General features: G+C 45.8%; 2 protein-coding genes across 2 annotated transcripts in view; one reads left to right on the forward strand and one right to left on the reverse strand.

Annotated features, from left to right (window-relative positions):
* Positions 1 to 26741, reverse strand: part of IFT140 (intraflagellar transport 140) — a 99796-nt gene that overhangs the window by 3564 nt on the left and 69491 nt on the right. Inside the window, exons 19-29 of the mRNA XM_087878387.1 lie at positions 14952 to 15129; positions 10605 to 10795; positions 9042 to 9137; positions 7195 to 7327; positions 6442 to 6585; positions 5392 to 5520; positions 4476 to 4658; positions 3484 to 3690; positions 1680 to 1892; positions 920 to 1086; positions 289 to 430 (exon numbers count right to left, since the gene is read on the reverse strand). Coding sequence (XP_087734513.1) covers positions 289 to 430; positions 920 to 1086; positions 1680 to 1892; positions 3484 to 3690; positions 4476 to 4658; positions 5392 to 5520; positions 6442 to 6585; positions 7195 to 7327; positions 9042 to 9137; positions 10605 to 10795; positions 14952 to 15129 — 1783 coding nt within the window. The remainder of the gene's footprint in view (positions 1 to 288; positions 431 to 919; positions 1087 to 1679; positions 1893 to 3483; positions 3691 to 4475; positions 4659 to 5391; positions 5521 to 6441; positions 6586 to 7194; positions 7328 to 9041; positions 9138 to 10604; positions 10796 to 14951; positions 15130 to 26741) is intronic.
* Positions 23548 to 26741, forward strand: part of TMEM204 (transmembrane protein 204) — a 35260-nt gene continuing 32066 nt past the window's right edge. The window contains exon 1 of the mRNA XM_034430280.3: positions 23548 to 24859. Coding sequence (XP_034286171.1) covers positions 24577 to 24859 — 283 coding nt within the window. The 5' untranslated portion in view covers positions 23548 to 24576. The remainder of the gene's footprint in view (positions 24860 to 26741) is intronic.

Raw genomic sequence — 26741 nt, forward strand, 5'->3', positions numbered from 1 at the left:
AGAGGCTGACTCTGTAAACCGCTTAGAGAGGGCTGCAAAGCACTGTGAAACGGTATATAAGTCTAAGTGTTATTGCTAAAATGTACTGCCTGAACCAATGCCAGGCATAAACAATAAAATGAATAATATTTTAGGAATGTTTTAACAGTTTTTAACATGGAGAAGCATTAAATTACGAAGTCGTCCTGCCAGTATCTGCAGCCGTACAGTTCCACAGCAACGGACAGGGCTGTGGGTGCTGCTGAATAAGAATTATTTAAGTGGCTTGTGGGCCCTGGAGACACTCACCATCTGGAATTCTTGCATCTGCAAATGATGATCCACCAAGAATCCCAGAACGTCCCCCAGGCGGATGGTGGTATCAAGATCAGGTTCTCCCAGGAGCAGTTCACACTGTCTGATGGCCTCTTTGGGGTCCTCGGAGTAAAGCCTTAGAAGGGGAGGAAAAAAATGCACCAGCAACAAAAAGGATTAGGGGATTGGAGGCTAAAACATATGAAGAACGGTTGCAGGAACTGGGTATGTCTAATTTAATGAAAAGAAGGACTAGGGGAGACATGATAGCAGTCTTCCAATATCTCAGGGGCTGCCCCAAGGAAGAGGGAGTCAAGCTATTCTCCAAAGCACTTAAGGCCAGGACAAGAAGCAATGGATGGAGACTAATCAAGGAGAGAAGCAACCTAGAACTAAGGAGAAATTTCCTGACAGAACAATTAAATCGGTGGAACGGCTTCCCTCCAGAAGTTGTGGGTGCTCCATCATTGGAAATTTTTAAAATTGTGGCCTTCAGCTGAGGACTACCTGTACTATAAAACAGCACTGCTAGCTGGGGAATTCAGGGAGTTGAAGTCCACCCATCTTAAAGTTGCCAAGGTTGAGAAACAATTGCTGTAAAAATCTCCTCAGGGCTCCCTCTTACCTCCGGGCTTGAATAAATCTCTTCACTAGTGTCATCTTGCTCTGTAGGTGTGCAAGCTTGTTCTCTTGCTCGACTGGGCTCCGGGTCTTGGCCTTGGACATACACTTGTACGCCTCGGTCAGGGCTCCCAAGGCCTTCTCATAATTCTGGAATTCATCCACTTCCACCTGCAAGGAAGGAAAGAGGAACGGGCTCTTCTGCTGTTAAAGGGTAAAGGTTTCCCTCGCACATACCTGTATTGTAAGCTGCCCGGAGGCATTTTGGATAGTGAGACGGGTGGCGTATAAACTTAATAAATATAAAGGTAAAGGTTCCCCTCGCACATATATGCTAGTCGTTCCCGACTCTAGGGGGCGGTGCTCATTTCTGTTTCAAAGCCGAACAGCCAGCGCTGTCCGAAGACGTCTCCGTGGTCCTGTGGCCAGCATGACTCAACGCCAAAGGCGCATGGAACACTGTTACCTTCCCACCAAAGGTAGTCCCTATTTTTCTACTTGCATTTTTATCTGCTTTTGAACTGCTAGGTTAGCAGAAGCTGGGACAAGTAACGGGAGCTCAACCCGTTATGCGGCACTAGGGATTCGAACCGCTGAACTGCCAACCTTTCTGATCGACAAGTTCAGCATCTTAGCCACTGAGCCACCGCATCCCCTTTAGTAAAGCATATTTTTGGCTAATCATGGGCCAGGAGTCTTTCTTTCCTAACTGACCAAGTTGGGAAGGTTTGGTGTGGAGGATCTGAGGCGGGATCCTCACCCACCTGAGCACACGCATCATAAAACCCAGCCAAGAGATCCAGAGCTCTTCCTTTGGTGTAGAAGCTGATGATGTTCTTCATGATCTCTGGATCTTTGCGACAGTCCAGAGTCTGCAGATAATTGGCAGCCATGATGTAAATCTCCCTTTGTCTCGAGACGCCGGCAAAGAACACAATCTTTTCGGTATCGCCAGATTTCAGCAGAGCCCTCATGGCCTACACAACGAAAAGGGTAGAGTGGCATCAAATCTAATCATCATTACGGTCGCAGACCAGCATAAGGGGGTAGAATTGAGGCCGCTTGTTCACCAGCAAGTGGAAGCAAGAAGGATGCAAAGACCTCAAGAGATACTGAGTGTTTCAGTTATGTTTATAAGGCACTACATCTTTCAACCCCCATAAAACAAATTTGTTTAGAACAAGGTTTGTTAAAGAGGACGTATAAGCTATGGCTCTGATATCGTTCAAAAAGTCAAAATCAAACACCATATATAAATGAGTATGAACAATCAATGAATGGAACGGCTTGCCTTCAGAAGTCGTGGGTACTCCATCACTGGAGGTTTTAAAGAAGTGATTGGACAGCCATTTGTCACAAATGGTATAGGGTCTCCTGCTTCAGCAGGAGGGTGGACTAGAAGACCTCCAAAGTCCCTTCCTACTTTGTTACTCTGATAACAACATCTATCCAATAAAGACCCCAAGCAGGGGACTCTTTAAGTCATGCTCTGAGATGACAGCTGAACTGGGTCTAATCGTTGAGTACCCCTGTATCAATATCCTGCAATGTGACAAGTTCCGCCTTCTAGAACGTTCTGAGCAATCTGCAGGCGGCTCTTGTAGACTGTTGTACAATTAAATCTGTGAAAACCTAGGACGCCCAAGAAAGAGTCATCCAGGGGTGAAATGCTCCCGGTTCGGACCGGATCCCCTCCCATCTGGTAGCGATGGTGGTGGGTGGTTTGGAGAACCAGTAGCAAAAATCCCTGCCACCCCCAACATGCCCAGCTGAGCCACGCAATCGTCAGAGGCTTTTTTTTTTCTTTTAAAAGCAAAACAAAAAATGCTTTTAAAAGAAAACAAAAGCCTCTGACGATCAGGCAACTCAGCTGGGATCGTCAGAGGCTTTTAAAAGCATTTTTTTTACAACCTCTTCAGCTGATTTTAAATGCTTTTAAAGTAAAAAAAAAAAAAAAAGTTGGCCATGCCCACCTAATCACATTAACTCCCACCAAGCCACGCCCACAGAACCGGCAGTAACAAATTTTACATTTCACCACTGGAGTCATCCCAGCATGGATTGAGGTCACCGTTCTTAGGTAGGAACAGTGTTTTTCTCAGAGGAATCTGATTCTCCCTAGCAGTAGTTACTCAAGGCCAGCATTACAGCATTATAGTTCTCGGCTTACAACCATTTGTTCAGTGACCATTCAAAGTTACGACAAATAGTGACTTAATGACCGCTTTTCACATTTACGACCGTTGCAACGTCCCCCGTGAACAAACTTCAGGTGCTTGGCAACTGGCATGTACTTATGACAGTTGTCCTGTCCAGGGGTCAAGGGATCCCCGTTTGTGAACTCCCCAGTCAACAGTCAATGGGGGAAGAAGAAGGATTCACTTAGCCACGTGAGTCACTTAACAACGGCAATGATTCAGTAACAACTGCAGCAAAGAAGGTCAACATGGGGCGTAAGTCACTGAAGCAGCCTCGCTTTGCTTAGCAATGGAAACTTTGGGCTCAATTGTGGTCGTAGGTCGAGGACCATTAAATGAGCTGAGGCCTCTCCTTCTCCCCCCTTCTTACCTTCAGCTTGTTTCCTGCTTGGGTATATTTCTTAGTGGCCATGTGGTAATTGCCCTGCCTCATGCAACAGTCGGCGATCTGCTCCAGGAGCTCCCGCCGGGAGTCTTCGGAAAGTTCCTTGGAATCCTTTGAGATGGTCATCTTCTCCGCCATCTCTTCGGTGATGGTCAGGTTCTGCAGCAGGCAAAGCTGCAAGGCATCCTGGTACTGGGACACAGATAGAAGGAAGGCAAGAGCCAACTCAGTTAAACATCTGGTGGGAGGAGGGAATTGTTCTGCCCTAGGCTTCCCCAAAAAGCACGAAGCTGTTGGGACCAAGAAGAACCCAAATCTCTAATCAGTGAAGGATTTGTGACATTAAGTGACAAAACTGGCATTAAAAAAACGCACCAGAGGAACAAGGTGGAAAAAAGAAAAGAAAACCATTCTTGGTTGACTTTAGAATTTCAGGCATATGTTTCCGTATCTGAGAAAGAATGAATGTTGGAAGATAAATGTTCTCCATATATATATATTCTCTCTCCCTATCTATCCATCCATCTCTATATCTGTCTCTGTCTCTGTCTGTCCGTCCGTCCATCCCTCCCTATGTCTGTCTGTCTGTCTGTCTGTCTGTCTGTCTGTGTCTGTCTGTCTGTCTATCTATCTATCTGTCTGTCTGTGTCTGTCTGTCTGTCTATCTATCTATCTGTCTGTCTGTCTGTCTATCATCTATCTATCTATCTATCTATCTATCTATCTATCTGTCTGTCTGTCTGTCTATCATCTATCTATCTATCTATCTATCTATCTATCTATCTATCTATCTATCTATCTATCTATCTATCTATCTATCTATCTATCTATCTACCTACCTACCATATCTCTCTGTCTGTCTGTCTATCTATCCATCCATCCATCCATATTTCCATCCATCCATCTGGATGGAGCTAAACCATCGTAAGGCTTTCAATTCGCAGAACAGACCCTTATTTCCGGAAATGCGACATTACCTTTTTGGCAGCGAGCAACAGCTTAACGGCCTTCTCGTACTGAGAATGCTCGATGAAAAAATCGGAGCAGCGAGCCAGGAGGGTCGGGTCGGACTTCTCATCCAAATCTTCTGCAACCAGTTGCAAGGCTGCAAATTGCTCGGTGGCAAAGGCCAACTCCAGAGCCTTGGACAAGTGTCCAGCCTGTCAAGAGAGAGAGAGAGAAAAAAAGAGAGATTTTGAGTTTTTAGCAGCCTCTTATCGAGAAAGTTCCTTCGTGGCGATGCAGGATTTGTTTTAGTTTCAATCACTGCCGTGTCCCGTTCTGGTCACCATGATACAAAAAAAAAAAGATGTTGAGACTCTAGAAAGAGGGCTGAGCAACAAAGACAATTAGGGGACTGGAGGCTCAATCCTATGATTAACGGTTGCTGGAATTGTCTTGTCTAACTAAAACAGAGGTCTTCAAACTTGGCAGCATAGCTGGCTGGAGAATTCTAGGAGTTGAAGTCCACAAGTCTTAAAGCTGCCAAGTTTGAAGACCTCTGATCTAAGAGAAGGACTTGCGTTGACATGGTAAGGGTCTTCCAATGTCTGAGGGGCTGTTGCAGAGAAGAGGGGAGGTGTCAACCTATTCTCCAAAGCACCTGAAGGCAGGACAAGAAGCAATGGGTGGAAGGTAATCAAGGAGAGAAGCAACCTAGAAATAAGAAGAAATTTCCTGAGAGTTAGAACAATGAATCAATGGAACAGCTTGCCTTCAGAAGTTGTGGGTGCTCCATCACTGGAGGTTTTGAAGAAGAGACTGGACAACTGTTTGTCTGAAAAGGTATTGGGTCTCTTGCTCAAGCAAGGGGTTGGACTAGAAGACCTCCAAGGTCCCTTTCCAACTCTGTTATATTCTATACTCGGTACCCACCCTGGGGTGAAGGGATACCTTGTGGTAGAGCGTCACAGCTTGGTCCATTTGTTCTCCTCTTCCTTCATAGTAACGGGCAGCTTCTATCATGTCTTCTGGGGAACTGAGAAGAGCCAGGTTCATTAACTGGTCGTCCAGCTGGTTTTCCTGGTTTAAACAAACAAACAAACCTCGCTTTCAGGCCTTTCGTGGTTAAAGGTAGCAAAGATTTGCCCTTGCTCTTTCCAATGTTTTTTCTTCTAAAACTGCCACCGTGCTTACGATCTTCCTTCGGCTTTCCAAACCAGCAAAGGTCATACGTGTGAGGAATGACACCTTTTTAATCACTGTCCTAACAAAGAGTTGCTTACGAAGCCCGTCGCTGAATGAGGACTGCCTGTAATTGAGAGTCGGATGATAAAAAGTCCCATGCCTTTTCTAGACACGTCACAACCCTGGGAGAACTCGGGATGTAATTTGTTACTTCGACAAAAAAGAACAAGATCCTGTGGCTACCCCAGCTATTGTGTTGGGTTGGGGTGGCATCTTCTGAGAAACATCCGAAACAGGGGTGGGCTTCAAAAATTTTAGCAAGGGGTTCTCTGCCCGGTTGCTGGGAGAGCGTGGCCATGGTGGGCGTGGCCTAGTCGGCATCCTTCACCATGGCGGTGGGTGGGCGTTTTTGCCCTCCCCAGGCTCCGGAGGCTTTCCTCGAGCCTCTGGGAGGGCGAAACCGGCCTCCCCAGACTCCGGAGGCCCTACTTCTAGTAGGCCCATTTTCCCTCCTCCCTGAACACATCCTGCAGTTACCTGCATCCAAAATGGGCCACATGGGGACTCCTGGGAGGGGCATGGTTGGGTGGGCGTGGCCAGCCAGGCGTGGGATTTGGCGGTTCTCCGAACTGCACAGAATCTTAGCTAGAGGTTCTCCCGAACCCCTGCAAACCTACAGCAGCCCACTCCTGATCTGAAAGGTCTTCAGCCTCATCCAACTCCCACCTTTTGATGGAGATTGCCAAGTCAGCACAACTCAGGAAGTCTACAATAGTAACCTCAGCAGCTCAGGGATCAATTGAAGGTTGCCCGTACCTTACACAAACGGATGGCGTTATTAAACGCTTGAGCCCGGGTGTAGAAGTGCACCGCCTGCTTGATGTCCTCGCGGCTCTCATACTGACGGGCAACGTGGTAAGAAGCTGCCCAATTGCCTGTGGCGTTTGCTATTTCGGCAGCCTGAAGGAAAAAAAAAAAGAGAGAAAACCCCAATTCTTTCTCTGCTTTGAACCACCCACTGACACCTCTGAAGGAGCATCTACGGAGAGTCTCTGTCATCCAGGTCGTGGTTGTCCCAAAGATGCTTTTTTTTCAAGAGGCAACTGGACTTCCTTGTTTTTTTTTCCTTGAAGACGTTTCGCCTCTCATCCAAGAAGCTTTCTTCAGTTCTGAAGAAGCTTCTTGGATGAGGCGAAACGTCTTCAAGGAAAAAAACCAAGGAAGTCCAGTTGCCTCTTGGAAAAAAAAGCACCTTTGGAACTCTTGAGGAGGAAGGGGGTCAAGCTATTTTCCAAGGCACCCGAAGGCCAGACAAGGAATAACGGATGGAAACTGACCAAGGAGAGATTCAACCTAGAAATAAGGAGAAATTTTCTGACAGTGAGAACAACCAACCCATGGAACAGAGGTTGACTTTGGAAGTTGTGGGAGCTTCATCACTGGAGGCTTTCAAGTAGAGACTGGACTGCCGTCTGTCAGAAATGGTGTAGGGTCTCCTGCTTGGGTGGGGGGTTGGACTAGATGACCTACAAGGTCCCTTCCAACTCTGTTAAAAGAAAGCGAACTTACCTTCTGGATGTTACCCAGGAAGCAATGGATACGGACCATGGAAAAATAATCCTGAGCCAGCTCGTAATATTTGAAAGCCGCTTCTAAGTCGGCCTGGCCTTCTAGATATTGAGCCCACCATTTCCACAAACCTCTGCAGGAGGAAAAACAAGGGATAGGAGGGAGGATGGAGATCAATCAATCAATCAATCAACCAACCAATCAATCTGAATCCAGATGGATGACATCTTCGCAAAGGGTGGAGCTGTTAATAGGCAGCGGGAGCAAATCTTGCATGGGGGAGGAAAGACACGGATTTAGCAGTTCTAGCTCAACCTCCTGGCAAACCCAGGTAGTCCTTGACTTATAGCCGATCATTTAATGACCGTTCAAAGTTATAACAGCCCAGGAAAAAGTGACTTTTTCTTCCGTTTTTTTAACACTTAACAACCGTTGCCGCATCCCCATGCTCGCCAAAAATTTGGACGCTCGGCAACTGGGTGATATTTATGGTTGCAGTGGCCCAGGATCGCGTGATTCCCTTTGGCGACAACCTTCTGAGAGCAAAAGCCAGGTTCCCTTAACCGCCGTGGTACTAATTTAACAGCTGCCGCGATCCACTTGACGACGGTGGCAAGAAAAGGTGGTAAAACGGGACAGAAGTCACTTAAGGACTGTCTCGAAATTAGCCACAGAAATTTGGGGCTGATCGTAGCCGTAAATCGAGGATGACCTGTTAGGAGCAGAATCAGCTTCTCAAACCCCTCGCATCCAGGACATAAATTGTTTCGACTCCTACCCTCAAAACGACACTATTGAGCACTGCACACCAGAACAACTAGACACAAGGACAGTTTTTTCCCCAAACGCCATCACTCTGCTAAACAAATCATTCCCTCAACACTGTCAAACTATTCACTAAATCTGCATTACTATTACTATTAGTCTTCCCATCGTTCCTATCACCTATCTTCTCCCACGTATGACTGTAACTTGATGCTGTATCCTTACGATTTATAGTGATATTGTTTCCTGATTACTTATTTGTACCCTATGACTATCATTACTGTATTCTTCGGAGTATAAAACGCACCTTTTTCCCTCCTAAAAGGGGGTGAAAATTTATGTGCGTCTTACACACCGAATGTAGCCCCGCCCACCCACTGGCCCCCACCCTTTGGCCTCTGCCTCCCAGCAATTTACCTCCTTGCAACAAACAGCAAGAAAAAACAGCTCCTTGCAGCTTCAGAACAGCCTAATTAGCACAAGTTGATTGGATCGGCCTCCTGACTCTCAGCTGATTTGCTCTCAGCTGTTTTGCGCAGGGCTCTGCTGCTTGCTGCAAGGAGGTAAATTGCTGGGAGCATTTTTTTTTTTCTTGTGCTAATCAAGCTATGCTGAAAACGAAAATGAAAGTAAAGCAGGCTGTTTGCTGTTTGCTGCAAGAAGGCAAAATTGCTAGGAGGGAGATTTCTTTTTCTTCTTTTCCTTACCAAAAAAGGTAGATGCGTCTTATACTCCGGTGCGTCTTATATTCCGAAAAATATGATAAGTGTTGTACCTTATGATTCTTGACGAATGTCTCTTGTCTTTTTATGTACTTTGAGAGCATTTGCACCGAAGACAACTTCCTTGTGTGTCCAATCACACTTGGCCAATAAAGAATTCTATTCTATTCTATTCTATTCTATTCTATTCTATTCTATTCTATTCTATTCTATTCTATTCTATCCTATCCTATCCTATCCTATCCTATCCTATCCTATCCTATCCTATCCTATCCTATCCTATCCTATCCTATCCTATCCTATCCTATTCTAAGCATTGGCCAATAGGCTGGCCCTTGGAGTTGGTAAGAGGATACTCACTTATCTTTCATCCTGTTGACGTAAGACTCCAAGGCTTGCAAATCCTCTGAAAGCATACGAGGCACTTCAAATTTATGAGTGTCAGACTTTTCATAGCTGTGCGGGAAGAAAAAACGGTCAGAAAGCCATGATGACCGGGGGGGCGGGGGGGGGGGAACCCAGCTGTTCTGTTTAGTTTCAGGATGAGTATTTACAATGAATGTAGCGTATTTATAATGAATGAAGAGTATTTATAATGAATGAAGAGTATTTACAAAGAAGGGAGACTATTTACAATTCAACCACCTTGGATTTTTGAGTTCTCACAAGAACAGCGTTCATCATACTGTACATACAAGTACTTCAGTGGTTAAACTGACAGCAAACGGCACTCCCTACTAATACTGATGATGTTACCTAGTTGGGTAATGAAACATCCGCAAGAAAGAAAGCAAGCTCAGAGAGCACCAAGGACCCCCTGTTCTTCTTCCAGTATTACCAACTGGTTCCTGCTCACTCTCCATTCCCAAGAGAGCCACATATTTCTTGTGCTTCAGTCTCCCCAGTTTTCCAAGTTAGTTTTGATGCATTGAGACCCCACCCTTGAATCCCAAACCAAAGGGATTAATAACAGAGGGGGATCTATTTTGGAGGATCTATCTATTTTTTGATGAGGTTACCAAGTTGGGTAATGAAACGTCTGCAAGAAAAATCACCAAGCTCAGCGAGCACTAAGGACCTCACAGTTCTCCTCTGTTGTGGCTCCGTTACCTGAGCCTGTGTCATCGGCAGGAGAGGACTCCGAGAGTGAAGGAGAGGAGTTGGCAAGGCCTCCCTCTCCAGGACCTTCCTCTCTGGCAATGCCTTCGGTGTCTGCTGAAGGGCAAGAGATAGGGCCGGGGCCAAGCACGTCCACACAGCCACAGATGGACAGTGATGAGGGTAATGAGTCTTGGCTGGATCCATGCCAGCGTCGCAGAGATAAGCGCACGTAACAGAAGGCGTGCCCGAGATTAGGCTGAGTCACTGGACCACACCCCACAGGATATAAAAGGGAGCGTGGTGGCCAGTCAAACCTTGTGACGAACAAAGCTGAAAGCTTCCACGCCATTCTGCATTGCCGGAGTTTTGCTTTAAGACTTTGCTGGAAGTATCTCTGGACTTGATTTAATTCCGTAATTATTGAACTGCTTTCCTTTGATGTATCAGAAGTGGGGAGAAGTTATCTCTCCTCTTTGTAAATAATAAACTCTTGGCAGGCAGCCACTAGGTTGTTGCCAAGTTCCATTATCATAAGGAAAAGGATTTTGCCAGCTGGTTTGGTCTTTAACTCCTGAACGTCTGTTGGTGTGTGTGCGTGGGGTTGGGGACAGAACATCCTCCACTTCCTTCTCTCCTTCCTCCTCTTTGCAAATCCCACTGCCTTCTAGCACTGATGATGTTACCTAGTTGGGTATTGAAACATCTGCAAAAAACCGCCAAGCTGAGAGAGCGCCAAGGACCCCCTCACCCCAGAATGAATCTGATTGAGTCTTGAGTGAGATCTGGACAAGCTCTGGCATATGGCAGCCTACTAACACTTACTAGGTGATGGCAAAGTTGCGCTCAGCGATGGCTTCCAGGTGCTTGGCGTAATTGTAGTACGTCGTGCGCAGGTGCACTCGGTCCTGGGTCTCGGCTATCTCAATGGCTTTCTGCCACTGGTCCGAAGCTTGGTAGAACTTGTTCAGGAGGTCGTATCGTTGGCACTGCTTGTATAACTGCTCAGCGTCTTCCTGGAACAGAGACCAGAAAGCTGGTAAGGGAGGGATGCTGCTTGTATTGTCATCATCATCAGTGGTGGGATTCAAATTTTTTTACTACCGGTTCTGTGGGCGTGGCTTGGTGGGTGTGGCATGGCTTGGTGGACGTGGCGGGAAGGATACTGTAAAATCTGCATTCCCTCCCCACTCCAGGGGAAGGATATTGCAAAATCCCCATTTCCTCCCCACTCCAGGGGAAGGATACTGCAAAATCCCCATTCTCTCCCGACTCCAGGGGAAGGATACTGCAAAATCTCCATTCCCTCCCCACTCCAGGGGAAGGATACGGCAAAATCCCCATTCCCTCCCCACTCCAGGGGAAGGATACTGCAAAATCCCCATTTCCTCCCCACTCCAGGGGAAGGATACTGCAAAATCTCCATTCCCTCCCCACTCCAGGGGAAGGATACTGCAAAATCCCCATTCCCTCCCCACTCCAGGGGAAGGATACTGCAAAATCCCCATTCCCTCCCCACTCCAGGGGAAGGATATTGCAAAATCCCCATTCTCTCCCCACTCCAGGGGAAGGATATTGCAAAATCCCCATTCCCTCCCCACTCCAGGGGACGGATACTGCAAAATCCCCATTTCCTCCCGATCAGCTGGGACTCGGGAGGCAGAGACTAGATGGGGGCGGGGCCAGTCAGAGGGGGTATTTACCGGTTCTCTAAACTACTCAAAATTTCCGCTACTGGTTCTCCAGAACTGGTCAGAACCTGCTGAATACCACCTCTGATCATCATCGTCGTCATCGTCATCATCTTTATTCTTCTTCTTTCACATGAACAGGTAGTCCTCACCTTACAACAGTTCGTTTAATGACCATTCAAAGTTATAACGACACTGAAAAAAGTGACTTAGGACCATTCGTCACAGTTATAACCTTTCCAGCATCCCCACGATCACATGATCAAAATCCAGAAGCTTGGCAACTGGTTCATATTTATGATCGTCGCTGTGTCCCGGGGTCATGCGATCCCCTTTTAACGACCTTCTCACCAGCAAAGTCAGTGGGGAAGTCAGATTCACTGAACAACCTGGTTACTTAATCTATGAACTGCAGTGACTCACTTAACAACTGAGGCCAGAAAGGCCGTGAAATGGGGCAAAATTCACTTAACAAATGTCTGACTTAACAGAAATGTTGGCCTCAATTGTGTTTGCAAGTCGAGGACTGCCTGTATTGAAAACATTCTCTGAGATCCTACTATAATAAAGAGGAATAAGGGGTCCTTGTTAGTCTCTGAGCTTGGTTGTTTTCTTGCAAACGTTTCATTACTAAACTAGGTAATACTATCAGTGTGAAACAGGAGTGGGGATTGAGAGCAAGCTCCACTCCCTTACTAGCACAGATGCCGTTACCTACTTTTTATTGGTAATACGTGTTTGAACCTTGTACTTTGATATGGCCTATAGGCTAATCAATACAGCTAAGATAATCTATCCTAGCACTGATGCCGTTACCTACTTTGGGTCATGAGACGTCGGCAAGGAAGCAACCGACATCAGAGACCACCAAGGACCCCTCATTTCGACCCTGAGCCCCAAATATTCTCCTAGAAGGGAAGAGGAGTGAGGCCCTTTTTTCAAACTGTGCATTCTGACACTTTAAGGTAAAGGTTCCCCTCGCACATATGTGCTAGTCGTTCCCGACTCTAGGGGGCGGTGCTCATCTCCGTTTCAAAGCCGAAGAGCCAGCGCTGTCCGAAAACGTCTCCGTGGTCATGTGGCCGGCATGTCTCAATGCCAAAGGTGCACGGAACGCTGTTCCCTTCCCACCAAAGGTGGTCCCTATTTTTTCTACTTGCATTTTTTAATGTGCTTTCGAACTGCTAGGTTGGCAGAAGCTGGGACAAGTCACAGGAGCTCCCCCTGTGATGCGGCGCTAGGGATTCGAACTGCTGAACTGCCGACCTTTCGATGGACAAGCTCAGCATCTTAGCCACTGTGTCTTTAGCGCCACACTTTAGCAGGGGGTTAATTACAGGAGGAATCTGAGGAGCCGAGCAGAGCCTCCACGCTCAAAATAGAATCATGATGACTGTAACAGGATGTTTAAAGAAAAGCAAAGAAAAAAAAAACACTAGGCCATCCGACCTGCAGGTCATTTCAAGAACAAGGGGGCGTCCACACGGCCAGCTCCTGCTTTTCCAGACCGGCCAACTGAATTCAAGGCCCTGCTATCTCGGAAGCCATTTCCTAGCAGGGAAAAAAAAAGGGGGGGGGGGCTTGGAAATGCGGTCATCCTTGAACGGACCTTTGGATGTTTGACGCTGAAGGAAAAGGCTTTGGATCTGGGCTCGTAAAAAGTGGACAGGGATGTAAGAGTAACTATGGAACATACTATCACCTCTGGTGGACTTGCCCAGTGGCAAAGAAATTTTGGGCTGAAGTTAAAAAGTGGATAGAGGAAATAATTCAGAATTCAATAAAGAGAGAACCTGAGCAATTTCTACTAGGGATTTCTATAGAAAATTATACCAAGGAAATACATTATTTAATATTACATATACTGACAGCAGCCTGCATAGTCTATGTGCAAAATTGGAAGAAGGAAAACCTACCATCAGAAGAAGATTTAATTAGAAAAATTTTAGAATGCGCAGAGATGGACAAATTAACAAAAGAACTCAAGAAGAAAGAGGATACAGAATATTACAAAGTGTGGTGTAGATGGTATGAATGGTTGGAAAATAGGAAAAATGAGAAAGAGGAATAAAGGAGAGGGGGGGGGAAATGTTGGAGATCAAGGTGCAATGTAGACGAAATAAAGAAAGATAGAAAATAATTGTTGAATAAGACAAAAGTTAAAATATGTGTAAATAGATGTAAATAGCAAGAAAGGATCACCTTGAAATAGCTGAAGGAATAAGTGATATGTATATAAATGTTGTGTGTTTATCTTTTGTTTTAATGTGTTCAAAATAAAAAACTTTTTAAAATTAAAAAAAAAAGCCAACAGGGATAATAATCAAGAGTGAGATAAAAGCCACTGAGTGCAGGGTGCATTGGACACGAGAGTCAGCCCAACCAAAGGAAAGTGAAATACATGAATAGAATAGAATAGAATAGAATAGAATAGAATAGAATAGAATAGAATAGAATATTGGAATGAAGAATGGAATGGAGTGGAGTGGAGTGGAATGGAATGGAATGGAATGGAATAGAGTAGAGTAGAGTAGAGTAGAGTAGAGTAGAGTAGAGTAGAGTAGAGTAGAGTAGAGTAGAGTAGAGTAGAACAGAACAGAACAGAACAACAGAACAGAACAGAACAGAACAGAACAACAGAACAGAACAGAACAGAATATAGAAAGAATATAGTAGAATAGAATGGAGTGGAGTGGAGTGGAGTGGAGTGGAGTGGAGTGGAATGGAATGGAATGGAATGGAATGGAATAGAATAGAGTAGAGTAGAGTAGAGTAGAGTAGAGTAGAGTAGAGTAGAGTAGAGTAGAGTAGAGTAGAGTAGAATAACAGTCTTCTAGTCCAACCGCCTGCTTAGGCAGGATACCGTACACCAGGGGTCTCCAACCTTGGCAACTGTAAGCCTGGTGGACTTTAATTCCCCTCGTACATATGTGCTACTCGTTCCTGACACTAGGGGGCGGTGCTCATCTCCGTTTCAAAGCCAGAGAGCCAGCACTGTCTGAAGACGTCTCCGTGGCCATGTGGCCGGCATGACTCAACGCCAAAGGCGCACGGAACGCTGTTCCCTTCCCACCAAAGGTGGTCCCTATTTTTCTACTTGCATTTTTTACCTGCTTTCGAACTGCTAGGTTGGCAGAAGCTGGGACAAGGAACGGGAGCTCACCAGGGGTGAAATCCAGCAGGTTCTGGAGAACTGGTAGCGGAAATTTACAGAAGTTCAGAGAACTGGCAAATACCACCTGTGGCTAGCCCCAGAGTAGAGTGGAAATGGAGATTTTGCAATATCCTTCTCCTGCCACGCCCACTAAGCCACACCCACCAAGCCACACCCACAGAACCGGTAGTAAAAAAAATTGGATTTCACCACTGGAACTCACCCTGTTAAGTGGCACTAGGGATTCGAACCGCTGAACTGCCGACCGTTCAATCGACAATATAAATATAGTGAATAGATAAATCTGAGAAAAGCCTTTTCACTCACCAGCATGCCCAACTGGACGGCTAACATGGCCACCTTGGCTTCCTGCTCTGGTTCTCGTTCAGCCTCCCGCAACGCCTTGGCTCCCCGCGCATGGCCCATGTTCCCCAGGCAGACTCTGGCAACATCCAGCCTTTGGGTCTTCACGCACATGCGGGCCATGTTCTCCCAGACAGCTTCGCTGCAGAGTACAAGAAGAAGGGACGGGGTCCCAGTCAGATTATGAAGACCTTCGTGGACACAGAAGTGTCAACTGGCCCAAATGCAGGAGACAAGACCTCTTTGAAAACCACAGCTTAAGACTGATGTGTATCTGGCCTTTTGGAGCTTCGTGCACGGGTGGGCCATGTTCTCCCAGACAGCTTTGCTACAGAATGCAAGAAGACGGCATATGGTTCAAGTCAAGCCGTGAAGACCTTCAAGAAGATGGAGGTGTGAACTGGCCCTTCTACAGGAGACCTCTTTGGAAACCATAGCTTAAGACTGATGTGTATCTGGCCTTTTGGAGCTTCGTGCACGGGTGGGCCATGTTCTCCCAGACAGCTTTGCTACAGAATGCAAGAAGACGGCATATGGTTCAAGTCAAGCTATGAAGACCTTCAAGAAGATGGAGGTGTGAACTGGACCTTTAACAGGAGACCTCTTTAGAAACCATAGCTCAGAGCAGCGGTCTCCGAACTTAGCAACGTTAAGACCAGGGGTGGGCTTCAAAACTTTTAGCAAGGGGTTCTCTGCCCGGTTGCTGGGTGGGCGTGGGCGTGGTGGGCGTGGCCTAGTTGGCCTCCTGCACCATGGCCCTCCCCAGGCTCCAGAGGCTTTCCTCGGGCCTCTGGGAGGGTGAAAACGGTCTCGCCAGGCTCTAGAGGCCGGAAACGGGCCCTTTCCGAATTTCTGGTAGGCCCGTTTTTCACCCTCCCCGAACCTCCCCACGCACCTTGCACTTATCTGCATACAAAATGGGCCACTTGGGGACTCCTGGGAGAGGCAGAGCGGGGTCGGCGGGGCAGGGCCAGCTAGGAGTGGTATTTGGGTGGTCTCCGAACTGCACAGAATGTTAGTTAGGGGTTCTCCTGAACCCTTGCGAACCCCCAGCAGCCCACCCCTGGTTAAGACTTGTGGACAGCATGACTGGCTGAGGAATTCTGGGAATTGAAGTCTACAAGCCTTATAGTTGCCAAGTTTGGAGACCCCTGGCTTAGAGGGATGTCCAAACCAAGGCATAGGGTCAGAGACGTAATACTAAGTCAACGGATCTAAGTTAGCCAGGCTCGCTTATTACATTCGCTTCAGTTGAGTCTGTTCTAAGTAGGACCAAGGCTGAATCCAACTTTTGAACTTGTTTTGATCTTCAGCAGGCATTCTTTTCGTTGCCCAGGCTCATCAAAGGATGATTGTGTTCACTCAGATATTACGTTCGGTGCTTTTGAGAGCGAGAGAGGGAAAAAAATGTAAAGCCATAAACTGTCCATCCCTTCCCCCTATATCAAACTGGGAGAATTTCCTGAGTTTATCTTTGGAACTCTACCTCACATCTGTCCTTCATCAACTCCAGCTTGCTCTTCTAATGAATACCAGATGCAGTGGAGGAAGGGCGCACATGACTGTCTTTTGTTCTGCATTTAAAGAAGAGCACGCTGACCCTCTTTGCCGTATGAATTCTGCATCTTGAACCTCAAAATCGACCCGTAAAATGGCATACGCGTAAGCACCCAATGCATAAGGAGAACTTCCCCAGTTTGGAACCCGTTAAAGCCATGTGGGGACTGCAGCCAAGACATTAAAAGACGCTTGCTCCTGGGGAGGAAAGTTTAAGCAAATCTAGACAGCATACTAAAAAGCAGAGACATCACCCTGCCAACAAAAGTGCATATAGTCAAGGCGATGGTTTTCCCACTTGCAATGTATGGCTCTGAAAGTTGGACCATAAGGAAGGCTGATCGCCAAAGAATGGAGGACTTTGGACTCTGGTGCTGGAGAAGACTCCTGCGAGTCCCTTGGACTGCAAGGCGACCAAATCTGTCAGTCCTAGAGGAGATCAACCCTGACTGCTCTTTAGAAGGCCAGATCCTGAAGAGGAAACTCAAATATTTTGGCCACCTAATGAGAAGGAAGGACTCATTGGAGAAGAGCCTAATGCTGGGAACGTTTGAGGGCCACAGAAGAAGGGGACGGCAGAGAACGAGGTGGCTGGATGGAGTCACTGAAGCTTAAATGGACTCCGGGGGATGGTAGAGGACAGGAAGGCCTGGAGGAACGTTGTCCATGTGGTCGCGATGGGTCGGACACGATTTCGCAACTAACAACAACAACAAAGCAGTGTTTCTCTCAAGGTTTGGCAGAGTGAAGATGGGTGGATGTTAACTCCCAGAATTGTCCTGGGTAGAGTAGCTCAACATATTCCGTGTCTTCTCGAGAGCCAGGGATTGTCTGCGTTCACTTCGTTGATAAGCAACTCCAGGGCTGGAGTTGGAGGTTCTCCAATTGTCCGTGGTTCTTCTGAAGCTACATCTACAATGAACCAAAACTTGTCACTTTAGACTGAACGTACAAACATTTTATTTTCGGGTGAGCAGCTAATGTTTCTTTCCTCATCACTGAAGAGAAAAAGGGGTTTACAGGTAGTCAAACATACGACCATTCATTTAGGAAACTTTCAAAGTTACGACGGCACTGAAAAACGTGACTTGCAACCAGTCCTCACAATTATGACCGTTGCGGTCACATGATCAAAATTGGGGCACTTGGCAATCCAGTACATATTTACAACAGTTGCAGTATCCCATGGTCATGTGATCGCCACGCTGGCAGGGGAATTCTGGGAGTTGAAGTCCAGCCATCTTCAAGCTGCCAAAGCTTGAGAGAAACACTGCCTTAACCTGTTGAGCTTCCACCTTCTGGAATTCTTGGCCAAAGGCACAATCTCACTATCTTCACTATGCTGGTCAAGAATTTTAAGAATTGTTGTTTTAACACATCTGGAAAGAAATGGGTTGAGGAAAACTTCATAAAAAGTAAGGCAGTAAGGGGACGCGGTGGCTCAGTGGCTCAGATGCTGAGCTTGTCAATCAGAAAGGGGGAGCTGGACAGTGTATTTCCCAAGCCAAATAAAGGGGAAAAGTTTATTAAAAGCCATTCTAAAGGGTTCATTCTATACAAAGGGTTCTGCGGCCAAAGAAAGTGGATCCTCTTGACAAGTTCAGCCATCTTAATGGGAAAAGCCTTTTAGGACATGCATTCAATTTTGCAGCTACTCAGATTGTTGGCTGAGCAGGTACAAAAATAGCCAGGGAAATGATTGAAGCCTGCGAAATGGTCCTCTTGTCAGTCAACAGGAGTGCTAATTTACCACCAGCTTATGTAGGAGCCAGTTGGGACGCGGTGACTTAGTGGCTAAGATGGTTGGCAGTTCAGCGGTTCGAATCCCTAGTGCCGCGTAACGGGGTGAGCTGCTCCCTTTACTTGTCCCAGTTTCTACCAACCTAGCAGCTTGAAAGCAGGTAAAAAAATGCAAGTAGAAAAAAATAGGGACCACATTTGTGGGAAGGTAACAGCGTTCCATGCGCCTTTGGCGTTGAGTCATGCCGGCCACATGACCACGGAGATGTCTTCGGACAGCGCTGGCTCTTCGGCTTTGAAATGGAGATGAGCACCGCCCCCTAGAATTGGGAACAACTAGGACATATGTGCGAGGGGAACCTTTACTTTTACCTAAGGACACTTCTAGATTTTCAAAAGGATTGGTCGTTTGTCTTCTTGGTGTGAGACTTTGGGACACTTGCAAACATCATAAATCTACACTGGATGCCAAGCATTTGAGTTTTCATGATGTGATTGTGGGGAAACAGCAACAGTTACTGCAGGGTTCGAATCTCGCCAAGGCTCAAGGTTGACTCAGCCTTCCATCCTTTCTAAGGTAGGTGAAATGAGGACCCAGTTGTGGGGGGCAATAAGCTGACTTTGTATAAATATACAAAAGGATGAAGGCTATTGCTGAGCACATTGTAAGCCGCCCTGAGTCTTCGGAGAAGGACGGCATATAAATCAAAAATTAAAAAAAAAAAAAAAAGTTGTCAGTGTGTAAAAAGTCACTTTTCCCCCCCCAGTGCCGCCATAACTTTGAATGGTCCCTAAATGAATGGCTGTAAGTCAAGGACAGAGGACTCGGTGACCTGAATGGGTAACTTAATTTTCAGGGCTCAGGTTTTAACTTAGAAAAATAATAATAATAATAATAATAATAATAATAATAATAATAATAATAATAATAATAATAATAATAATAATAATTGTTTAACGGGCAAAGAGAACTAAAAGGTTTTCTGTAAAGTGAAACAGGACAAACAACTTCGTCCCAAACCCACCTGTTTCCCTCGAGGGGAAGACAGGAACAAGAGAAGGAAAAGGCTCATCCTGTCGGATCATCAGCAGGGTGGAAGACATACCGAAGATCTCTTCGGTGGACTTCAAGGTTTTCTGAGTTCTAAAAAAAAAAAAATCCCGGAGGCCTACGCATTATTCCCAATTGGTCCCTAACCCCCACCCCCTCCATTCCCAGAAATTGACAAAAGAAGAAGAGTGTCAGAGACAAGGCCTTAATTGTCAGGTCTTTGCCTGAATAATAGCTGGAAATTATGCCTAGGGAGGCTTTGCAAGACTGCTGCTTCTACAAATCATCAACTTTGTCTTATGAAATTTATTCATTTATATCCCGTGGTTATACCCTGTTTCCCCCAAAATAAGACATCCCCTGATAGTAAGCCTAATCGGGCTTTTGAGCGCGTGGCAATAAATAATAATAATAATAATTTTATTTCTATACCGCCCTTCTCCCGAAGGACTCAGGGCAGTGTACAGCCTATTTAAAAACACAGACAAAACAACAATGTAAAATTTAAAATTATTAAATAAATTGGCTCAGATTTAAAACCCCAAAAAATTTAAATACCCCAATTTAAAACTATTGTGTTGATAGTCCGGCCTGGCGGAACAACAGGGTCTTCAGTGCGCAGCGAAACACCCGGAGGTCGGAGATCTTACGAATTTCCTTACGAATAAGGCCAAGTGCTTGTTTCAGGGTTTAAAGACACGGTCTATTCCATTCCACTCCACTCCACTCCACTCCATTCTACTCTACTATATTCTTTCTATATTCTGTTCTGTTCTGTTCTGTTCTGTTCTTATTTTCGTGGAAGCACGATAGATAGATAGATAGATAGATAGATAGATAGATAGATAGATAGATAGATAGATAGATGACGGATGGATTGATGGATATATAGATATAGAGAGATGAGAGAGAGATGATGATGGACGGATGGACAGACAGATAGATAGATGACAGATGGATGGATTGATGGATAGATGATAGATAGATAGATGATAGATAGATAGATAGATAGATAGATAGATAGATAGATAGATAGATAGATAGATACCCTGTTTTCCCCAATATAAGACATCCCCTGATAATAAACCCAATCAGGCTTTTGAGCGCGTGGCAATAAGGCCAAGCACTTATTTCAGGGTTTAAAAAAAATATAAGACACGGTCTTATTTTTGGGGAAGCACGGTAGATAGATAGATAGATAGATAGATTGATGGATATATAGATATAAATAGATGAGAGAGAGATGATGGACGGACGGACGGACGGACGGACAGACAGATAGATAGATGACAGATGGATGGATTGATGGATAGATAGATGATAGATAGATAGATAGATAGATAAATAGATAGATAGATAGATGATTGATTGATTGAAAGATAGATAGATAGATACCCTGTTTCTCCCAAAATAAGACATCCCCTGATAATAAGCCCAATTGGGCTTTTGAGCGCGTGGCAATAAGGCCAAGCGCTTATTTCAGGGTTCAAAAAAATATAAGACACGGTCTTATTTTCAGGGAAACATGGTACATTTTTATAAATAACTCAAATGCTCCTTGTCTATGGAGATTCTCAGTCATTCAGGTTAAGGTTGTCGCAAAGGTGCTTTTTTTCAAGAGGCTGAAGAAGCTTCTTGGATGAGAAGCGACACATCTTTGAAGAAAAACCCAGAAAGTCCAGTTGCCTCTTGTAAAAAGCACCTCTGGGTCAAATGCTCCTTCCTCCTCCTATTTTCCCCGCAACAATAACCCCGTGAGGTCGGTTGAGCTGAGAGAGAGTGGTTTTCATGGCTGTGGCTGGTGGAACTAGAACTCAACATCTCCTGATGTAGAATCTAGGAGACAGTGAATTCTAGTCCTCCCAACGGGAATGAAGGCCAACTGGGCGACTTTATATATAGAGTAGAGTAGAGTAGAGTAGAGTAGAGTAGAGTAGAGTAGAGTAGAGTAGAGTAGAGTAGAGTAGAGTAGAGTAGAGTAGAGTAGAACAGAACAGAACAGAACAGAACAACAGAACAGAACAGAACAGAACAGAACAGAACATAGAAAGAATATAGTAGAGTAGAATGGAGTGGAGTGGAGTGGAGTGGAGTGGAGTGGAGTGGACTGGACTGGACTGGACTGGACTGGACTGGACTGGAATGGAATGGAAATAGAATAGAATAGAATAGAATAGAATAGAATAGAATAGAATAGAATAGAATAGAAAATATGGAATGGAATGGAATGGAATGGAATGGAATGGAATGGAATAGAATAGAATAGAATAGAATAGAATAGAATAGAATAGAATAGAATAGAATAGAATAGAATAGAATAGAAGAACAGAACAACAGAACAGAACAGAACAGAATAGAATTCTTTATTGGCCAAGTGTGATTGGACACACAAGGAATTTGTCTTTGGTGGCATATGCTCTCAGTGTACATAAAGAAAAATGAATACATCAAGAATCATAAGATACAACACTTAATGATAGTCATACAGTAGGTTACTAATAAGCAATCAAATACCGTATATATATATCCTTACGAAATGCTAATTTTTTCCTGGAAGTATAATCCTACTGGATCCTTCCATCTCATCCAACAAACCATTGCATTATTGTGCAGAAAAAGAAAAACAATTCTGATTATTTTTGTTGGAGTAAGCAAAAGAAAAAAAAAAGCAGAAATATTCTTAGCACTGAACTAAGAGTGCTTAGTTCAAGAGGGCCACATATTTCTTGTGCTTCAATCTCCCAAATTAGATTTGATGGGTTGAGACCAAAACTGTTGAATCCCAAACGAAAGGGATTAATAACAGAGCGGGATCTATTTTGGAGGATCTATTTTTTGATGGGGTTACCTAGTCTGGGTAATAAAACATCTGCAAGGAAATAACCAAACTCAGAGAGCATCAGTCCTCCTCCTCCTCATCTTCTCCTTCCTCCTCTTTGCAAATCCCACTCCCTTCCAGCACTGATGATGTTACCTAATTGGGTAATGAAACATCTGGAAGAAAACCCACCAAACTCAGAGAACACCAAGGACCCCACAGCCCTTTTCCTCTTCCTGTTCCTCCTCCTCCACTCCGCAGACCCCACTCCCTTCTAATACTGATGGTGTTATCTAGTCAGGTAATGAAACGTCTGCTAGAAAACAACCAAGCTCAGAGGGCACCAAGGACCCCAGAGTCTTCCTCCTCCTCCACTTCCACTCCACAAACCCTTCCCTTGTAGTACTGATGATGTCACCTAGTTGGGTCATGAAATATCTGCAAGAAAACCCACCAAGTTCAGAGAGCACCAAGGACCCTACAGGTCCCTTCCACCTTCTTCTCTCCTTCCTCCTCTTTGCAAACCCTACCCTGTTGTAGCACTGATGATGTTACCTAGTTTGGGGTCATGAAACGCCTGCCTGCAAGTGCTGTTAAGTAGCACTTAGCTGCCAGCTGCTTGCAATTACTGCGAGTTCAAATTTCACCAGGCTCAAGGTTGACTCAGCCTTCCATCCTTCCGAGGTAGGTAAAATGAGGACCCGGATTGTGGGGGGGCAATAAGATGACTTTGTATAAAAAAGAACACCGTTTGGGGTGGGGGCGAAAGCCCTACTAAGCAGGTATATACAAAAGTATGAAAGCTATTGCTTAACGCATTGTAAGCTGCCCGGAGTCTCCGGAGAAGGGCATTTATTTTTTTAAAATTTGATTTATATGCTGCCCTTCTCCGGAGACTCAGGGTGGCTTACAATGCGCTAAGCAATAGCCTTCATACTTTTGTATATTTTATACAAAGTCAGCTTATTGCCCCCACAAACTGGGTCCTCAATTTACCTACCTTAGAAAGGTTGGAAGGCTGAGTCAACCTTGAGCCTGGCGAGATTCGAACCTGCAGTAATTGCAGGCAGCTGGTCTTAATAACAGGGTGCTTTAGACCACTGTACTACCAAGGCTCGAAATCGAACCAATAAATCGAACCAATAAATAAATAAATAAAACCACCAAACTCAGACAGCACCAAGGAAACACATACCTCCCCCCCCCCCGGATCTATTTTCTTCCACGATATCCTTGAGGGTTCCACTATCATCAAACCGATTCTTCCAAATAAGAATATTACCGAATGATAATATCTTCTTTCTGGGAAGCAGGGGAGGGGAGAAAAAGGAGGACAGCCATGGAATGAGGTGGGAGGGATGATGTGAGTGGGGAGGGAGGGAGGGAGGGAGGGAGGGGAGGGGAGGGGAGGGGAGAGAGAAAGAGACGGGACTTTAGAAGTCTGTCTTTGACTTTTCCTTTCAGGAAACACATCCTGTTCACATCGGACGGCCGTGGCAGTGGCTCTTGTCGGTTTTGCAGTCGGCTACGCCCTGAAGTTTTCACCAAAAAAAAACCCGGCCGCACAAACAACCGTTTCCTTTTTCATGGAGAGATAGGAGGGAGGGAGGGGGGGTGGTGGCGGGAGGGAAACCAAACTTCCTTGCAGCAAAGGATTCTGTTTTCCTGCTTCGGGGCAGTTTGCTGGGCTCCGTCATCAAGGGAAGAGCAGCCAGCGGTTGGAAGAAGAGTCCCTGGGAATACAGACTCCAATCTTGCAGGGATTCCTTGGGGAGTGGGGGATGCAATCTTTTCTTTTTTGCTCTCTGGGATTTGCTTGGGCGGCAAAGTGCTGAAGCCCAAGGCCCTCTCGGACCCCTTCTGAAATTCAGGTGGCAGCAGAACTGAGGTCTCTGGGCGCTTCTTATGCAGGTCCCAGCTTCTTCTCACCGCCGTGCTCCAGAAGGCTGAAGGGACGGGACAGCCTTTAATAGGGGCAATTTTTTTTGTGGGGGAAGAGACTTCCAAGACAACTCGATCGGCGTAGAAGACACTGCTTACGTCGAGCCTTTGCCAGCTGGGAGTTTCGGAAAGAATGCGCCTCTTGGACGTTCGACTCTACGCCAGCCTGGTCCTACTCAAAGGGGAGGAAGGCGGATAAAGCGCTCCCCGAGGGAAGACAAGCAATCTGGACGCCTGGTTCTTGCCTTTGGCTTCGGATGGAGTTGTCCTGTCTCCTTTGTGGCTCTTTGTGCAGCCAAGACCTTCCCAGCAGCTGACTTTTGAGAATGAATGGGGATGTACTCTAGTCATACCTAACGTGAACGCACCTGCCTTCCACCGACGACGGGCGCGAATTCAATGTACTGCAGTTGACTGAGAAGTGTGGGGACGCTTGGATCTTCTACTAAGAGTGGCGGCCGGCTGCTGGGTGACCCTCAGATATGACAGTCCAGAAACTGGTCGCCACAGCCGTGTTGGTCGCTCTGGTCTCTCTCATTCTCAACAACGCGGCTGCTTTTACTCCCAACTGGGTGTACCAGACCTTGGAGGATGGGCGTAAACGCAGCGTGGGGCTGTGGAAGATGTGCTGGCTGGCGGAGAAGGGGAAAGGAGGTGCGGGCGCAGGTGCCAAGCATGGGCAAGGGGTGGAGCAGCACGAATGTGAAGCCTTGGGCTGGGGGTCAGAGCCAGCTGGTTTCCAGGAATCCCGAAATACTGTCAAACGTAAGTCTCGTTTCTCGTTCTCTCTCTCTCGACTTGGTCTTAAAAAATGGTCCGTGATGCGCGTCTTTCCAAAAGACACCTGGACTTTCTGGGGAGGGGGGGGTTTCCCCTTCAAAACATTTTCTTGCTGAAGAACTGAAGAAGCAGCTTCTTGAAAGGTTTTCAAGCAACCCCCCCCCCCAAGAAAGTCCAGTTGCCTTTTGGAAAAGCACCTTTTGAGACAATCGTGACCCAGGTGATTAAGCATCTCCAAAGAGATGCAGAAAACTTCGCTAAGGTAAAGCGGCATCTGAAAAATTAAAAGGCAGCTTGTGAAATATTGATTGATTGATTGATTGATTGGTTCGATTTATATGCCACCCTTCTCCGGAGACTCAGGGCGGTTTACAATGCGTTAAGCAATAGCCTTCATACTTTTGTATATACCTGCTTAGTAGGGCTTTCGCCCCCCCCAAGCGGTGTTTTTTTTTATACAAAGTCAGTTTATTGCCCCCACAATCCGGGTCCTCATTTTACCTACCTCGGAAGGATGGAAGGCTGAGTCAACCTTGAGCCTGGTGAGATTTGAACTTGCAGTAATTGCAGGCAGCTGGTGCTACTTAACAGCACTTTAGTCTGCTGCGCCACCAAGGCTCTTTCATTTGCTCTCATCGGGGCTCAATCTGGAAAGGGCTGAGGGCTAGAGGCTTTGCTCGCTCTTCATCCAGAAAAATAACACATTTGGGCTATAAGAGATACAGAAGGGCGCAGAAAATACCGGAGGCAGCGTAAAAGCCGTATTCGAGGTTATAGATAAAATAAACCGGTTTGCAAAACAAGGCCAGCATCTATTTTGACTGAAAGCCATCTGCAATAGCTTTGACGGAGGATTTAATGTAGTAGCTGATTCCTGCTCAGGTCCAAGGATTGGACTAGAGATGATTTCTCAACCTTGTCAACTCTTAAGATGTGTGGACTTCAGCTCCCAGAATTCCCCAAGCATGCTCTGCATGGGGAATTCTGGGAGCTGAAGCCCAACGCAACTTAAAAGTCGACAAGGTTGAGAAACAGCAGGCTAGATGATTCCCTCATCCTTAATTTCTGTGATGTTAAGCTTGTTTTCCTTTTAGGCTTGCAATCGAAATGTGGCACTGTTAAGATGGGTACCATGGAGACAAGATGAAACCTCAGTGTCAGGGGTCTCCAACCTTGGCAACTTTAAAACTTGTGCAAAGTTTTAAAGCAAAGCTGGCTGAGGGATTCTGGGAATTGAAGTCCACAAGTTTTAAAGTTGCCAAGGTTGGAGACACCTACTCTGTGTGATCGTCTCAATTCCTACCTTGGTCCAAACAAACTCTTGGTTAAAAAGCAAACTAAAGACCTCTCCTTGCAAAATCTTCCTGGTGGGGAGATGATAAAAGGGGTCATTTTTGCAGGAAAAAAAAATATGATAGAACAACCGTTTACGAAACTCTTCCCCCCAACCCCCAAACCCTCTTCCTTTTGTAAATCTGCTGCAGGCTACAGACTTCTCAACTGTATATTAATTCTTTTTTTAAAAAAAAGGAAACTAGAGAATAACTATACTCGGCTCCGTGACACGGGAAGTTTGACCTTATGTTGTGCTATTTCCAGTTCACTAGGTGGCAATACTTGGCAAGGTGTGAGAAAATTTCTAGGGAAGTCAATTCGAAGAGGAATTATAGGAAGTTTCTTTCCAGACGGTCGAATTCTTTGGTCCATTTCGTCCATTATTACCTGTCCCTCGTGGACTATGCTTCCCCAAAAATTTTAGGACATCCATGTTATCTGCTGCCTGGGAACTATCTGGGAATTTCCCCATCCCCACTTGCATTCCAGCTGTTTCCGAAAACAGACCTTTCCAAATCTAGATCCTTCCAGA

The sequence above is a fragment of the Pantherophis guttatus genome, chromosome 14 (assembly GCF_059756535.1).
Source record: "Pantherophis guttatus breed Tessera chromosome 14, ASM5975653v1, whole genome shotgun sequence".
Taxonomy (NCBI): Eukaryota; Metazoa; Chordata; class Lepidosauria; order Squamata; family Colubridae; genus Pantherophis; species Pantherophis guttatus.